The sequence below is a fragment of the Psammomys obesus genome, unplaced genomic scaffold (genome assembly GCF_907164565.1).
Source record: "Psammomys obesus unplaced genomic scaffold, mPsaObe1.curated_primary_1811, whole genome shotgun sequence".
Classification (NCBI taxonomy): domain Eukaryota; kingdom Metazoa; phylum Chordata; class Mammalia; order Rodentia; family Muridae; genus Psammomys; species Psammomys obesus.
Genome location: NW_026596091.1, coordinates 22,774,524 through 22,793,269, shown reverse-complemented (window position 1 = coordinate 22,793,269; position 18,746 = coordinate 22,774,524). Strand labels below are relative to the sequence as shown.

Genomic DNA, 18,746 nt, shown 5'->3' with positions numbered 1-18,746 from the left:
ATAGATAGATAGATAGATAGATAGATAGATAGATAGATAGATAGATAAGTGGTAGATGATAGATAGTTAATAGAAAGACATAGATAGATAGATAGATAGATAGATAGATAGATAGATAGATGATAGATAGAATAGATGTAGATAGATAGTTAGACAGCCAGACAGATAGATAGATAGATAGATAGATAGATAGATAGATAGATAGATAGATCTTCTTGCCTAAGATTCATCATAGATAAAACAGGGACTGATGTAATAATCTGCTTATATGATTGTTGTTACTTATGTAAACTGCTTGGAATGCTGTAAATGCTGAATGAGTCTATCTACCTTTATCATTGCAAGATATGCACTGCAAGGAATTTCTATCTATCTGCTACATATTTTAACAAAGCAAACTATAGGTTTTGTAAATGTACCGTAGTATTTTTTAGGATAATCTAAAATCAGTATGGAATTTCAAGAAGACAGGTTCCTTTTCAGTATATTAAGACAAACTATAGTTACACAAAATTTGAGTTTTAGAGGAAAGTGGTCAGTGTCCTGTCTATGTGTATCTAGAAATGAAAATCTTTGTCTTTTTTTTTTACATCTATCAACAGCATGCAGATTTTTTAAACTAGTAAAATTTAATTTCAGCCTCCATCTTTCTCTTCTAACTCCTGTGTCTCTTCTTCTACTCCCTCTCAATTTCACGGCCTCTTACTTTCATGTTTATATCAATATAACCTGATGAGTTCATTAGTGTTGCTAGAATGACCATTTAAGGTGATTGAAAAGGCTGAATGTCCTTCTCTCAGCAGCAGTTAATTGTCTATAGATGTTTGGGTAGGGATGGGGTCTTGTGAGGTTTGTCCACCCACACCGGCATGTCAGTTGCTGCTGGCTTTGCGCTGGTCTTGTTTAAGGGCTACTCCTGTTGCAATTTCATAGGTGTCACTTCCTTGTAATATCTAGAGGACATTGACTTGTAGCAGGCACCCTCCCTCCACCGACCACACTCTACCCCTGGGTCTTATAATTGTTCCAGTCCTTTTTCATTTATGTTCCTCCATGTCTCTCTATGTCTTGTGGATGATTCATTTGGGCTTGGGGAACCCCGTGGACAGTTGTCTTCTGTATTGTGACCAGTTTTAGATTTGCATAATGGTCTCTGACTGCTGCAAAAAGAGACTTATTTGACAAGGCACGAGAACTACACTTGTATAAGGATAAGTATTTTGGGAGGAAAGAGAAAAGGACATGGAGGTGACAGGAGATCCACGAGAAGACCAACAGAGACAACTAACCAGGGCCAAGCGGGGCTTGCCGAGACTGAAGCATCACTCAAGGACCATGCATGAACTGGACCTAGGACCCCTACAAAGATGGACAACTTAGGCTTCATATGGGTTCCCTAGTAAGGAAAGAGGGGACTGCACAGGACATGGACTCACTTGCTTTTTGATCATTTGCCCTGTCAGGACTGCTTTGACAGGCCATAGGGAAAGAGGACATGCTCAGTCTTGATGCAACTTGATGAGCTGAGCTGGATGGGAAAGGGAACCTGCTTTTTCTGCGAAATAGGGGAGGAGGAAGAGGGAGGGGAAAAAAGGTGGGACTGGTAAGGGAGGTGGAATGGGGCTACAACAAGGAAATAATTTTTTTTTAAGTATTTGGAATACATTTAAGTTTACCTTGGTTTCAAACAGTGACAGTGCTGGGCTGGGTCTCTTTTCAGTTCCATGGCCTCTTGCCACCCACAAGAAAATAGCTAGTTTTATGTAGTAGCCATGAATTCTTTCTGTTAAAGAGGCTTTAAGTCAAATAAATGACAGACTGCTGTTTATTCCCAAGATATAAATGCCACTACCACACTCTTGGGGATATCTCATGGTGCTGACCACTTTTGTATTTCTTAGGCCTCAGAGCTTTTTAGATCTATTGAATCCTTCCCTTGGCATCATGTAGGTTTTGTATGTGTTTGTTTGTTTGTTTACTTTTGTTTGTTTGTATTTGTTTTTCTTTCCATGTTGGACAGATTTTCCTCAAATTCAGTAGACAGCCAGGATGACATTAATCTCGATTCTCCTATGTCTTTCTACAAAGTGCCAAGAAAACAAAATGTGTTTCTCACTCTATCCAGCTTTAAGCATGGCATTCATTTTCAGAAAAACAATGTCCAGTTCTAGCTCTGTTTCCTTTTAACTAACACCCCCCCCCAGTTAGTTTGTTAATTCTTAGAATCTCGTTTCTTCCTGTGTAACATCAGGCTGATTATAGCATTTTTAATCTGTTTGTGGGTGCATGCTCAGCAGACATTAACAATGTTATTTGGGATGTAAGAGTGCCTTTTTCAGTTATCCTGTTTACTTTTTGTGGCACACCTAGAAAGGTGAGCTGATGCTTAGTGAAATCCTTACCCCTTGGAAATCGGTCACCACAGTCATCTGACTTGAATTCCCTCATTGCTGTCTTTATGAAATGGGACAGAAATGTGAAGGATTTATTGTCATACTGCACGCTGGTCTCTGCTCTGTGTGTATTTTATGAATCAGAAAGTGACAGAATATAATGTATCACCATAGGCTATCCCATGATGCCAAGTACATCAGTCTTCAGGCATGTAGGCTGTAGGCACAGAGTCAGATTAAGGCTCTCCCCAACACATTCACTCCATATATCCTAATAGCATATTTGCCCTTTAGAAATGTAATTATGTAGAGACTAATTAGTGTGCTTTGAAGTTACTCAGGTGGTGGAAAAAATAAAAATGGTTCTGACAGAGTTATAGAAATGAACCTGCAGGGACAAATGAAGAGCCACAGCATACAAGAGTCAATAGCTCTGGAGACTTGACAAAGCGTGTAACTGTGAAAACCAATGATAATCATTTTTCTGGTTTTAGGAGCTGATATGATGCTGCTATCAATTCAAAGAGGGTTTTTTTTAATTTTTTTTTTATCTGTCTTCTGATTTCTTTTTTGAGCAGGAGCTATTCTTCACATTTTAGTTTACTGGCTTTGGAAATTCCACTGAGCCCCTAGATTGACATGGCTTATTCAGTTGATAGAAACATCTGGATGTCAGGAGAGTGATCATTACTTCAGTGGTGAAGGCAGTTTGCCTCTGTGTAAGCCACATTAACGCATAATGACATGCAGACTTTATGAAGAGAAGAGACAAACTGTTGTGGAACACCACCTTCCTGTAAAGCAGTATATGAATAAAGAAGTAGCCAGGGTTTTCATTCTGCACAGAATGGTCTCCCAACTGGAAGAAGGCTAGGAGGAACAGGATGCCAAGTCTAAGGGAGGATGAGATCCAGGAAGAAAGAAGTCAGCAGTGGGCAGTTTACATAAGTGGGCAGTTCACATGGTAAAACATGAAGCCATACATGGGAGTGGCAGTATTGTTTTCTTATTCATTTGTTTGCCTTCTAAATAACCGTATCTTCAAAACCTAACAGTACATCAGTACTAGTGACTTGGAACAGAATTAACCTCTTCCCATCAGCCCCCATCTTTGAAAGCTCTCATCACCTGCTGTTGAGGGCCCCAGAGTCTTACAAGTGAGTCCTCAGCAAAATCTTAGCCATTCATAACCACAGTAATACTCAACAAAGTCAAAGTCATGTTTTGACAGTAACCTCCATTTTACTCCTCTTTCAATAGCCAGGGAAGCTGCTGAGTTGAGTTTGCAACTGACATCATAATAACAGTTCTTGGCTCAATAGACCTTCTGTCTGTAAGATTCTTACTGTTTACCAGCGAAGGGGTCTAGACCAAAGCCCTAGGGAGATCTTTCTAATTAGTTCAGTTTTCTGACATCTTATTTTCATAGAAATGATTATAATTCATTTCCATTTATGTCATAAGGGTGGAGTTTGGAATGGCTTGATGAATACATTTGGGTACTATTTAAAGAGTGTCCTAGAGAGATCCCAAGAGTCTGAGTGTGTGGAATAGAAGATGTGTTTCTGCCTGGTAGACTGAAATTTGCACAGCATTCTAAAATTCAAGTTTATTTGAGTAAATTCAAGCAGCACTGAAATAGATGGCCTTCCTTTCTCTTTGTTTCTTTATGGCATCTGTCTCTTCCTTTGCTGCTGAATAAGACAGCTTTTAGCTTTTTGCCTACTGGGGAGTCACGGATAAATATTTCCCAAGCAACAGCTAGTGAGGGAGGCATCTCATGTTTCTATGTGTATATCCCTGCCCTCCACAGGTTTCTGTGGTGAAGTGAGGAGGAAATGTGTGTGTTCCTAACAGAGATCCAGGTGGCTAACCATTTGAATGGGAGGGAAAAAAGACTGGAGAGGGGGAAGTTCATTGGTTACAGAAATCTGTTTGAAAATCCATCTTAATACTTTCTCATGGAACAAGGGTACACTGATACCTGTGTAGGATTTTTTCCTCCTGAGAGATCATTTCCTTCCATTTAGAATTTAGTTTTATGATGCCAGGTCAGCATTTTTATTGGGCTGTTGACCATTTTTACCTTTGGAATATAAAACCAAAATGTGTGGTTTTCTGTATAGTAATACAGCTCTCGTTCAGCATTTCCTTTTTCCTCTTGCAGAGGGTTGCTGCTTCAGGAGAACAGCAGGTTTACAGAAGCTCTGCATTATTATAAACTGGCCATTGGGAGCAGGCCTACCCTGGCTTGTAAGTAGCATTAAAGTTTTGGGATCATTGCAATATTTCCTTTATCTCTGTATTAAAACCTTTCAGAGAAAGAGGATATGTGTGGTATTCCTATTTCTAAATACTTGTTAAATTTGACAATTCTCTCTCTCTCTCTCCTTCTCTCTCTGAATTTCATTCTTTAATGCCATTCCCAGTTTTTACAAAGTACTCCAATAGCTCAGGCTTTTATTTAACTAGCTTTTGAGCTCAAAAAACTTTGGAGTTCACTTGAATGAAAAGGCAATGTTTTTAGTAATAATTGGGGTTATTGCTACCATTATTGATACTGTGCTTGTTCCCTATTTATTTAATGATTTTTTTAATAAATAAGAAATATCTTTTGGAAGAGAGATGAAGTCAATATACCTTTGATCCACCATGCATATCATATCACCCTTCTGTTTCTGCTCTTGCCACTTAGCTGCATATTTAAACACCGGCATTATTTTGATGAACCAAGGGAAGACAGAAGAAGCCCGGCGTACGTTCCTAAAGTGTTCCGAGATTCCAGATGAAAACCTGAAGGACCCTCATGCACACAAGAGCTCTGTTACCAGCTGTCTGTACAACCTAGGGAAACTCTATCATGAACAAGGACACTATGAGGTCTGTCCACACCTCGCACCTCCCCGCCCTCCTGTTATGATATAGTCTCAACGTTTTCTAAACTACCACCTCCTTAGTGGGGCAACTACAGTCTCTTGAGAAGCCGACTTGTTCACATTCCACTTTATGTTGATAGTTGTAGTGACTGTTGAACAGAAAAGCACACACATTGCTCACCATTTCTTTGATCCAAGATATGGTTTCTAGAATCATTACCCTCTACTGTGTGTTTGGTATTTTTAAAAAAGATAATTTGTACTCTGAATGTCAAGAAAGTAATTTGATCTAAATGCTACCTACTTTCCTTAATTCTTTTAAGAACAATTAAATAAAAATAACGTATTTTTAGCGGTGGAGGAGGTAGTAAGCAAGATACTGTCCAGTAAGTTAGCTGACCCACCCGCACCCTCTTTACTCAAGAAACCATGGCTACATGGCCTTTTGGTCTCCCTCATCACTTAAACTGTCCTTTATCAAGACAGCTCCCCATCCCACCCATGTATTCTTCAGACTGTAATAGGAGGAAGAAGATGAACCTTCTAGAACAATTTCCTTTAACAGTTTCGGTAAATCTTGTCAGTGGAAAGATTTATTTGCTTGCTGGTATGTTCTTTCTACCCCACGTGTTGCTTGAGTTCAAGCAACTGTAGACTTAGGATGAGTGATCAGTAACTTCCAAATATGCGTTTATTTTAGCTCTTCTTATTGAGTAATCTGTGTGAACTGGAAATTTTATATTAAAAGAGCATCGCCAACATTCAGCTCCTTGTTAAGCTAAACTTTTATGTGGCATTCCTCACTGGGCTGTTTTCAGTCGTGAAATTAAGGCAGTGTGGTATCAGAGGACAGCTCAATTATTTTCCTCTAGTGAACCATTCAGAAACTGAAATGGGTAGTTTCAGCTTTGGAGAAATGTTATTATGTTACTTTCAGTGACTATCCTTGTCCTCTAATGATGATTTATCTTTCTTTTTGTTCCTTAAATTAGGATGCCCTAAGTGTATATAAGGAAGCGATTCAGAAAATGCCAAGGCAGTTTGCACCTCAGAGCTTATATAACATGATGGGTAAGTACAGCGCTTTAATTGATTTTTAGGGATTTGCGGAGAAGGAAGAACCTGTGTTTATGTGTGGTGGGTTTCTATCAGCTTATTAGCAGTCACAGAGCAATGCCCACACTGCGTGCCATCCACATTGCAGCAGAGCCCTCATTCTGACATGAGTAAAGAGATGGGCTAATGCCTGTGCCATCTTTGATAAATTCCATATTTTTTTGCAAAGTACTCTCAGCACCACTTGGGTACCAAGTACTAGGGAATGAGAAAATAACATCTTGTACTTACGTTGAATTTTTTGGTTATGTTTTGGCACGTATAAAATATGTGTTCATTTCAATGAATTTATCAAATTTAGAATATTTTTAGCATATTACTCACCTTATCAGAATAGTCTCAGTACTTGACCCCTGTAGTGATATAGAGATTCATGAACTTTGGTGCATGTAAAAGATGAGAATATCTGAAGCAACCCTCATTGCTTTCATGAATGAGGCCTTGGGTTCTCATAGCTTTTTTCAGAGTAGTATTTGAGACTAGAATGAGACTGGGAACATGGTAAATATGCCACAATGATTATTTTTCTGTGTTGAGTAATCTGCTTAATTCTCTTTACCAGTCAGAATGTGCATAAACCTAGAACACAGATTCACTCCCTGTCCCACCCCCCGGGGTTCAAGAGGTGAAGAACTGGAAACTCTAATCAAACTTTTTATCACCTATGATTAATCCATTACTACTCTAGAAATGGTCTTCATAAACTGTTTGGTGGTAGGCACAACTAGAAAGTACCTGTTCAGCATGAGACTCTAGAGGAAAAAATGCTCATGTAGTCTAAGATGCCTTGCTAATGGGTTAGTATAAGTCTTTCCGGGAACTGGAGAGGTTTAGTTTTTTTCTTCAAATCAAATATTTCTTTTTTCTAGAGCAGAACATGCAAACTCATACCTGCCATTCATTAGACCTGATTAAGTCTTTTATTTCTAGACCTCCGTCATATCTATGAAATAAGTAGGATTAAGCTGTGTGACCAACAGGTTTGTCTTCAATGCAAATCATATGATTTGAGAAACTTGATACTGGCTGCATGGTGGTATATACACACAAAGTCACAAACATAACATGACTTGAAAAATGTTTATTCACAAAAATGAAAAGAAAACAAACAAACAACAAAAAAAATCCCTCATACACTTACCTTAAATGACAGAAGTATAGACATAATCAGAGATGGGATGACGCACCATGTAGGCTTACAGTAAACAGAAAAGAAAATCTCACGTAGAAGGGGTTAATAATGCCATTCTATAACTCTGGGAGACCCACCTCCAGCTGGCCTACCCAGCATTAATGTGATTGAATGCTCACATCAAAGAGGACACTGGGCATTTAATTTTCTTCTCTGATATAATTCCACCACGGTAAAGTTTAGCTTCATTAAATGTATTTTTGCCTTCAAGCTTTAACTGGATTAAAACAGGGCCTTTTGCTCTCTTTCATTTTGCTATCTGTCCGCGTGAATGAGACGTACACCTGTACCTAGACTGGACAGATTCGTTAGACCTTTACATTTTAATGCTGAATAGTTTTTATAACAGAATAAATATTCTAAGGATTCTTTTTCTCTAGCTTTATCTAAAGAGGCAAAGTGATTTTACACTGATTTTATTCATAACTTTAGTGCACAGGTTTTAATCAATTGTCAAAGAAGATATCTCTGCTGAAATTGGGTTTAGGTTTCTACTTCCTTGGTGACAAACTGCATGTGGTCTCTTTACTGCTAATGGGAAGTGCTAGTATTCTCAACAGTTAGTGATTTCAGAAAATTCATTCAATTATTTTATGTAAATAAATTGGGTTGAGAATTGAGCTGGCTCCTTGGGATCTGCCTCTCCATCGGTTACATGAGCACTGAGCTCTCACAAGCAGAAGATAAGTGTGTCCCTAGAGCCATTGTCTGGCTCTTTGTGTTATTCTCCATAATGAAAGGAGGTTGTCTCTTTGCTCAGATTCTGAAAATCACCCTGACACTTTTCTAGGGGAGGACCCTTATATAATTTCCAATAGCGGATTCTTCCTGTAATTATGGTGGCTGCCTTCTGTTTGATTTTATGTAAAGCTCTGTCAGCTGGTCAGGTTTTATAGTTTCACTTGTTCAGGAAACTATAATTTTCTCTGAGAGTGAATTCACCTCCTAATCAAATGGGTTAAATCCCCCGAGTGTTTGCTTTAACTCCTAATACATTTTGATTAGCCTCCATTTGACAAGGAAAAAAAAAATGGCCTAGGAGATAAGCCACCCTATCAGTTCATCAGTTTCATTAGTCTGTCAGCATGTGCTGATTATCCTATCAAGTTTATCAACAGCCTTCACTGTGTTTTCTAATTCGCACATTTACATATTATTAGTGCCCTTCAGGGATCAGTGATGGATTATAATGTCTGGCTAGATTCAGCCAGCAAGTATTCATTTTTTACATGTCTCATTCATTACCCCTTCAGGGCCACTACCCCTAAGCACTTGTGTGTGCTGGTCTGTGTGTGTGTGTGTGTGTGTGTTCTGTTCTATTCTGTTGTTTTAGTTGTTTTAGAATGTGGAAGAGCTAATGGAATACATGTAAAAAGTACAAGTATATCAGAATGTTGTTTTAATAAATTCACTGAGGTTGCTTTAAAAAATATTCTAGCTAGTCCTTTAGATAATTTTCCTTCCTTTAAACATTTTAGGACCCTGCTGCATGCCGCTTCACTTGCTCTGGACGCCAAATGAACATATTTTTTCCCGCTTTTGTTGTAATTCAAAGCAGGGTTGAATAATATGTTCCTCAACTTCAGTTTTCCATATTTTAAGATTCTTTGCTCAGTTTTACTATGATTATTCATAAGTAAGCACACAATTAATCTAAACTATAGTTTTATTGTTCACTTTGATTCCACTGGACCAAGATGTGGTGGTAACTAAATAGGGAAATTTCTTTCCTGAAGAATTAGGTGAAGTACAAACATTCAGAAATACACTAAAGCAACACTAAATAACATTTTGCAAACAAAAGGTTTTGAAAAAAAAAAAAAAGGTTAAGAGACCAAATCATAAAGTGGGTGTTAAATTCGCTTCTAGCCTGTTATGTGAATTTACTTTTGTGAACTTAGCTCCCTCTTGAGACAGTAAGTTGGGTTAAATGGCAGTTCAGGCCACAGTATAGGTTGGTCTCTGAAATTGGAAAGTCTGGGTTCAGATTATCTTTGACAGCTTCTAGATAAGTATGCCTGGTATATTTTGTGTTCTTGTTCATAAGCTAGCTGTGATCATAGCACCCATTTGAGAATTGATGAAATAACAAATATAGAAAATTGGCCTGGGTATCTGACTTGGTACGTGCTGTATAAAGTAGCCTCCATTGCAACGCTATCATTTCTACAGGGCTCCTGCTTCCAAAAGTGCATGGTTGTATTTGCTCTCAGATCTTTCTCTACTTAGTAAAGCAACTGGTACTTAATAGATAAGATTATTGCCATACGTAAGGGCTTGAAGGTATCAAAATTCAAGTTCAAAATCCAAGGTTTAAAAGCTCAAGTGATGGTTGCGTCTTCTTTACAGGCCTATGTCCCCATTTCTCTCAGCAGCCGTAATCCCTCCCCTCTCTCTTGTTGTGTTATATTTTCCTCTACTTTTAGACAAAATCATCTCTTATTCTGGCAACCATTAGAGATATTTATTGGGTCTCTATTTCTATTTCTAAAAATCCCTGAAACATTTGGTGAAAAATAGCATTATGGAAAAGCAGGGATAAAAGACTTGTGTCTTAAACGTCCTACCAACATAATCTATTTTATTTTCCAAAGTAGGAAATTACCTCCCAAAGAACCAAGTTCAGTTGTTGCTATTAAAGTTTATGTTGGAGGCAGAAGCGTAACTTCTTGATTTAAATTCACAGCTCTTCTAGGTACACAATTGTCACAGGAACTGGCTTACCTTTATGGGATGCCCCTGCTCCCAGGTCCCTACTGCTAGAATTTCAACTGTGCTTTTTAAAATAAGCAAAATTTAAAACATTTAACTATAAAGAATATGACTCCTACAGGCTTGTAGTTATTAACCCATGAATTAAATATGGAGCATATAAGGATTTCAGTATAGAATAGCTGTGAGTGCCTTCCGGTTTGTCATCATCCTCTGAACTGTTCATCTCCCATATCTCTGCTTCGGCATTGCCGCTGAATGATTCTAAAGGATTATAGAAAGCTCAATTAGGTTGTAACTTCCTATTGTTTTTCTATCAGTTTGAGCTCTTCCAATCCCAGAGGTCATTTTAAGCCTATTTACTACTGAAAATAAAATTACTGTGCATTCTCAATGCAAAGTAATTGTTTAGTTTAATTATACAAGTGATTTAGTCCATTTCATTTTGGTGATAGAGAAAGCGCAAGCTTACATTCTAGTCAGCACAGTCTATAATCACAGGTTGAATAATTAGGATTACTCACAACATCTCTTCACTGTCCTGTGCTGACTGGAACAAATAAAACAACTAAGACACAAACTTGCCTTTAGACTCTCCAATATGAGGTCCTGGGTCACTATTGCCATACAGTCTCACAATGTCCTGTCCTATAAAAGCAAACATCTTAGTAATTTGTCATTTGCATAACTGCGTGGCTTTTTCCAACAACTTCCTGATCAGATCCTTTTACTGTCTGATTAGCCATTGCTTTTCTTAATAGTGTTTGGACCATCTTCTGTTGATTCTGTATTTTGTCTGTTTTATACACACTCCTCTTTCTTTTAGGTCTCAGACTCAAAGAACCTTTTTATTTTTATTATTATTTTTTTTTATTTTTAAATCAGGCCTCGGGTAACCTCTCTAGCAGAGAGAAATGTTTTGCTTTAATTTTTCACTCCTAAGAGTAGCCCTTTAGATGTGAGCGCTGCATCTCCAATTGTATTAGAGTACTCACAGAGCAACAAAGAAGCAATAATGAATAAAAAAATATGGTTAGTTTATTAAAGAAATTTTTGGTGCAGAACACATACATATTTTAGAATTCTATTTTTGAGAAGGGACCTTGTGGGGTGAATAAGTTAGGTACCATCATACCTCTCAGTGACTTTTAGACTATTTTTTTAATTTTTTTTATTTTTATTATTAGTTACATTTTATTAACTCTGTATCCCAGCTGTATCCTGCTCCCTCATTCCTTCCCAATCCTACCCTCCCTCCCTCATCTCCTCCCTGTCCCTTTCCAAGTCCACTGATAGGGGAGGACCTCCTCCCCTTTCATCTGACCCTATTTTATCAGGTATCTTCAGAACTGGCTAAAAAGTCCTCCTCTGTGGCCTAGCAGGGCTGCTCCTCCCTTGAGGGGTGGGGAGGAGGTCAAAGAGCCTGCCATTGAGTTCCTGTCAGAAATAGTTCCTGTTTCCCTTACTAGGGTAACCCACTTGGCTACTGAGCTACCACAGGCTACATCCGAGCAGAGGTTCTAGGTTATATCCATAGATGGTCCTTGGTTGGATAAACAATCTCATATAAGACCCCTGTGCCCAGATATATTTGATCCTTGTGGAGCTCCTATCCTCTCCACATCTTTATTCACATAAAACAACCTCAAATGGAGGATCCTGATATAACTGATGATGTCAAAAGCCAAAGATCATCATTTATAACTCATTCTACGTTTTCCTGAAATGTGTCAATTATATGCTGAATTCATTTGTTAGAATTTTGATACAAAGGTCATTTCTCACTTAGCCTCCTGAATAGTATTTGTTTTAACTTCACTTAAAAATGTTCATAGTTGTGGGATATAGCCTAACTTCTTTCTCTCTGTCTCTTTTATTATTATTATTATTATTATTATTATTATTATTATTTTATTATTATCTTATTTATTTATTTATTTATTTATTTATTTTTGCTTATCATTTTCCTCTGTGTCTTCTCCCTCTCCCATCTCTCTGGTACCCTGCCATGTTTTAGAATATATTCAGAGAGTATTCAGATGGATGTTTTCTTATGATGCTCTCCATGCTTAATGGTCTGTTACTAGGTTTTCTCAGGAGGATTGCTCAGCATGTTGGGCATACTGCATGTGAAGGGCTGGGTTTTAACTGTAGGAGCTTCAAACTTTCCAGTGTTCGAATGGAAGCATTAACACTCCAGCACTGTCAAGCTGCTCTTACCGCCTTGTTTCCTGTTTATAATTCTGGAGGTTTTCTTCTGACTGATTCCATTGGCATTGTTGAGAATCTGTATGTCAGCCCTAAATATTTAATCACGATTATATAGTATGTAATTGGATTAGGTGTTAATCTCCATAGCTTCCTAAAAATTATTCTAATTTTTAAGAGAAACAAAGGCAAGTGTAGATTTGAGACATTAATAATTTACTCAGGAAGTTAAGTAAACAACAAGATAGGAGACGTAATGAACTTTTGGTTGTGTGTTAATATGATATATTTATAAAATTTATAGGCACAAAACTACAAATGTCCAATTCTCATTTTACTACAGGAGGTTAAGTTTTACTTTTTATTTTCTGCTGCGTAAACATCCACATTATGTACTGTGGTTTCAACCCTCAGTTTGCTAGGCATTACTTTATACACTACAAAAGGAAACATCCAGTTCAGCTGCCTTGAATAAGTAATATATTTTCTCTAAAGTTTCAATTAAACACTGGACAGCAGGATATATAGTCCCTTTGGGGAGTCTGAACACTTGAATGTCAATAGTGTGTCTGCTTAAAGGTCTTGCTTAGGTCTCAGTATCACTTGCTTTCTTGGAAACATGATATGAGACAGTTGATTATATTTCATTGCTATTAAAACCACACAAGCCCACCTGCTACATTAATTCATACTTTTGCCGGTTTTGTGGTAAAGGGAAGGAATGAAGCTTGATTTCTTTTATTTTAAAATCAAATTATAAGGAAATGAATACACTCAAATTAATACCTATTAATATCCTTAATATTCTTTGATTTCCAAAAAGTTACAATGTATTCTGTTTGCAAAAAAAAAGACAATTTTTTGTAATGTGTCAAGAGAAGTAAATGAGGAAAAAAAAGTGTAGTTTAAAATCTTTCTCTGGTTAATGCCATGGGATGAATCGTTACCCAGTGGTTAATATAGGTTGAGCTGTATTTTATAGATTGAAGAGCTATTTTTACTGCAAAGTTCATTACAATTTAAGATCTGGCATTCAAAAAGATGTAGTTTTATGTAACTTTCTAAATAGACATATTGTGTGGAAGAAGTGTGTGTTTGTGTGTGTGTGTGTGTGTGTGTGTGTGTGTGTGTGTGTGTGTGTGTGTGAAAAGATACCATCTTGAAAAGCCGGGTCAAAGAAATGAGAAGTTGGTGTTGCATGTATTTAGAATAGGCAACTCCAAAAACAGAAATATTGGTTATTTCTCTTCACCTACAAGTACAGGAAGCCAGAAAAATAACCTAAAATGTTTTAAAGACACTTGTTTCGTGTGTATTCCTGAAACAAGTATCTTATTTATAATATAAGTTCTATTTATAGGGGGTTTTGTTGTTGTTTTATGAGAAAAAGTTTCTCTGTGTAGCTCTGGTGTCCAGAAATTTACTGTGTATGCCAGGCTGGCCTCCAATTCCCATGTGCTGGAATTAAATATGTGGGCCACCACTACTACAATGTAGAAGAAACTTAACATTCATTCTATTGTAATTGACTACTTGAGGGTAAGATTATACAACAACCCTCATAATTAATATGTTGACAATAGCTTACTGTATGGGAAAAAAAACCTTTGCATTCTGTTTTCTGTCTTTATTCATTGTGAATAAGGCAGTGGTCTCTATCCCTGCAGATGAAATCAGAGCACAAAAGCAAGATCATTGGGAAAGTTAAATGAGATTTTTATGTAATTAACCACTTCTTTCAACCTATTTTGAGGACCAGACATAAATGCCCACACACCATACAGAGAATAGGTAATGCATTTTATTTCAACTCCAATTTCTTTTACTACCATTGAGGCTCACGGTTGTAGGCGTTTGCGCAGCAGAGACTGCGCAGACCTCAGTAGCATGGGCCTCCTGACTTGCTCTTATCCATTTGTTTGTCTGGCCACATTTCTTTATGGCTGTCCTGGCTTTCCAGAGTTAAAGACAACTGCCTTAGGTCTATGGGCTTTCCTTTCTCAAGCTTCACACACAACTGATCAACAAACTTGTTCATCCTCTTGAAACTATTTTAGCTCTGTTTTTTAGCTGACAGTCTCTGCATTATTTTCTCTCATGCTAGTGTTCATTTTTTTCCTTTTTTATGATGTAAATCTTGTTTTGATTCAAAACACTCGTTAGCACCTCTTTTTATTTTTCTTTTTTCTTTGTTTTCTTGTTTTTTTTTTTTTTTTTTTTTTGAGTATTTCAGTAGTACATAATTCTCAACAGGGCCCTATTCTGAAAGGATGGATTTTCACCTCCCTTAACATATACAACAACATAAACACATTCTCTCTCTCTCTCTCTCTCTCTCTCTCTCTTTCTCTCTCTCTCTCTCTCTCTCACACACACACACACACACACTTCCTGATTTTTGAAGATTCTGATCATTGGCCCCAGTCCAATAGGATTGATTATTTTTGTGATTCATTTCCTTGAAAGTGGAAAGGAAATTGATTAACCTAAGGAACTTCAGGAGCTCTAGCTGTAAGTAGAGAAATATTGACACAGGCTCTTGGCTTCCTCCCAAGTTCAATTTTGAATGCACATCACGTGTTTCCTGTATTTAACCTCACGCTACAAATTATAACCTTTTAAAGTTTTTCTGAAGTTTAACCTATGTCTTGATGATTAGATAAACCTAATGTACTGCATACTCAGTTCAACCCCCAAACTTCCACACACTCCTTTATATTTTATTTAATGAAGAACCATATTTTAGGAATTAATAATTTTCTTAAATTTAATACTGTTATGTCCATGTTTAACCCATTCCTAAGATCTTTCAGCATAAAACTTGGAAATGTTTCCTTTTGATTCCAAGTCCTCTATTACAGTCCCAACTGTTAAAGGTCAAGAGAGTAGGGAATGTCACATGGAGCCTTGCAAATTTTTGTTTCCTGCAAGTTGCAATGACCATTGAGTATTTCCAGTCAGGGCTGTAGTATCTAGGGTAATGAAACTATGGTTTGTTTGTGGGTTTTTTTTTTTTGAGTTTTTGTTTGTTTGGTTTATGAATAACATTGGGGAAGGGTTCAGATGGAAATAATCACAAAACCAGCAAGGAAGAGTAACAGTTTGTAGCATAATTAAAAGTAATAACCAGATCTTCTGTACTATGCAAGCACACATGGTACACAGTGCACAGAGATACATCAAGGCACAACACCCACACACATAAAATCAATGAAAAGAAACCTGAAAAATTAAAATAACAGCAATTAAGATGGTCAAGTAATTCACACTGATGGTATATAATTCTATTTCATTATGGATTCTGGAAAAAAAACTTATTTTCCTTGCTCTGACAGACTTAGCAAAAAAGAACAACAGAAAACACACAAAACAAAACTAAATCTAAATCCAAATTGCTACATCATAACATGGTCAATTATTCATCACTATTTGGAAGCAGAGATCTGAACTTAGGTTGGAATACAAGAAGAAATGAATGATTTTACATCTGCTGTCACCAATGTCATTGTCTTTATTTGGGACAAGAAGAATTATAATCACTGGAGAAATGAAGACGAGAACAGATATGAAGACTACGGACTTTCCGTGAACAAGCTCAGTTTTGTTGACTAGCCTTTTAAGAAAATTGATTCATAAAATGTTACGAATGTGTGCTAGTAGGCATACTCTATTGTGTGTATATATGTGTAAGTGAGCAAACTCACCACATTCACTCCTGGGACAGTCTCTAATTGAACTCTCTCAGAGTCCTGGATTGCCTAGATTGCTGTCTCAGTTCCTGTTCCTCTTGACAGAACTGGGGTAACAGATTCACACATGCAACCACACCTGGATTTTATTATGTGGGTGCTGGGGGCCCAGCTCAGCTTCTGATGCTTTAATGACTGAGCTTTTTCTCCAAAATCATTAAAGATTTTCATGCAGTAAGAACAAATACTTTTAAAAGAATTTGGTCAGATATTTGAAAAAAATTTGTAAAGTTTGTATGGGTAGAATCACGAGAAAAAATAGTAGATGATTTAAAGAAGAACAATGGATGAGACAACCTACCTCATATGGAAAAAAATTAGAGTAATTAGAAAACAGTTGATATAAGAACAAGGTAAGGAGTCCTTGAGTTGAATATTTATGTGTGAAGGAAATGTTTATAAAATTTTACCTACAATCATTTAAATGTTTCAAATAAAAATAAAATTAGAAATGTGCCTCTTGCCACTGCCAGGGCTTCATGTGGGTTAAGTAGCTGTTTTTGGAATGAGACTATTAATTTAGAAGAGAATAAACATTCATATGATATAGTCAATGGGAGAATGGTATAAAAGACAGTCCAATACTTCCATTGCTGCTTATTTATTTCAATATCACAATGAATTGTCATGTTTTAGAAGGTAATTACAAAACAAGGTAATTGCTCAAGTAAGTAGTGTAGTTTGGAGAGCAATTTGAATAAAGTGAGTCATGATCACTTAAATGCAAAAACTAAAATTTGGGTACAACTGGCATGGCTTTATTTCAAATAAAATGAAAATGGAAGGAAATGCTTTCAGTCAGCAAAATGTTTCAGAGGATGCAGGGTTAGTTGCCAATATCCAAACGAGGTGTCTCACAATTACCTATAACTCCCATTCCAGGAGACCCAAAACCCCTTCTGCCTCCATGAACACTGTGTATACACGGGGCACATACAAACAACCTTCTCCTAACGTACACACACACACAAACAAACACACACACACACACACACACATCCACAAGTAAAAATAAAACAACAACAATGAATCGGCTTTGTTCTGTTGTGTCCTGTGTACCTAAAATCTAGTTTAGGAAACATTATAAATTTACTTATGACTAGATTTTCATTTATTGATTGATTGATTTTACATCCAGATCATAGCTCCCTTCCTCCTCTCCCTCTGGTCCCACCCTCCCTATCTTCTCCCCATGTCCCCTCCCTTATTCTTCTGATAAGGGGAGACCTTATCCATCTACCCTTTCCAGCTCATCAACTCACATCAGTACTGGACAGTCACTTTGCCCTGTTGTGGGACAGGTAGCCCCACCAGGGGGATGTGATCTAAAAGCAGCCAGCAGGGTCCATGTCAGTAAAAGTCCTGCACCCATTACTAGGGACCACATGAAGACCCAGTTACCCAACAGCTAGTTCTTTGTGGGGAATCTAAGTCCAATCTATACTGAAGGAATAATGAAGGACCATGCATAGACTAGATTTATCACTAGATTTTATGCTCTATAAAGTGAGCAACAAATTCTAATACAGTATATTATATGTATATTTATTATAGTATACATTGAGTATCATAAGTTTATAGATAAGATAGCAAAGTTCTAAAAGTTAAAGGTAACAGTTATATTGGTGTTGAGTTTAAAAGGAAAACACTTTTGTTAAGGATGACCGGAAGAGTTACATAAAATCAACAACAACCTCTTCAGTGTTTTAGTAATTTACCCAACAACTTTTTCAAATCTTTATCTGCAAGCAGGAGCTGCAAATAGTTTGAAACACAAGAATCAGTGCGCTCTAGACTATGATGTCACTGATAACCCAATTTGTCTCCCTTGATGAGTTGGCCTTTGCCAGGTTTGTGTAGACACATGGCTTGTTAGAAGGGGTGGCATTATTTGTTCTACATCTGAAACTGGTTTGTCTCTGCCTGAAGCCTGCCGAGAGACATCTGAATCCCTTCTGTCTGCAGGGGAATCAGGAATAAATCTGAGTGATGGACTCAATCACTACATCATCACACAGAAAAACTTCTTATGCTTATGAAAGTGCTTCCATTATGTCATTTTTGTTATTGTTCAATGAGAAGGAAAAAAAAGTCATTGTTGTTCTTTTCTCCTGAGCACCATAACCCTTTTTTTTCTTGTTATAGTTAGTTAAAATTTATAGTTTTAGAGAATATGGCTTAACCCTCTCCTACCCAGCTATTTCCAACCATCTGTCTATTTCTTTTTTTTATTGAACTCACTGAACTTACTTTCTTGTGACCATTGCCTTTTGGCAATATTTACAATGTTAGTATTTTAATCAAGCTTGAAAGCTTATGTGTGTACCACTCTCTCACCAGCAAAAATCCTCTACTGGTAGTTTTTTGCAGTTATTTAATCTCATTTGTTTTTTTTTTTTTTCATTTTAAAAATTTTTCATTCTTTATTCTATTTTTCATTTAATTTTTTGTTCTCTATTCTTATTTTTTATTTTTATTAATTACCGTTTATTCACTTTGT

General features: G+C 37.0%; 1 protein-coding gene across 1 annotated transcript in view; it reads left to right on the top strand.

Annotated features, from left to right (window-relative positions):
• Positions 1 to 18,746, top strand: part of Tmtc2 (transmembrane O-mannosyltransferase targeting cadherins 2) — a 419,447-nt gene that overhangs the window by 251,199 nt on the left and 149,502 nt on the right. The window contains exons 5-7 of the mRNA XM_055627937.1: positions 4,561 to 4,646; positions 5,089 to 5,273; positions 6,262 to 6,340. Of these exons, the coding sequence (XP_055483912.1) occupies positions 4,561 to 4,646; positions 5,089 to 5,273; positions 6,262 to 6,340 (350 nt within the window). The remainder of the gene's footprint in view (positions 1 to 4,560; positions 4,647 to 5,088; positions 5,274 to 6,261; positions 6,341 to 18,746) is intronic.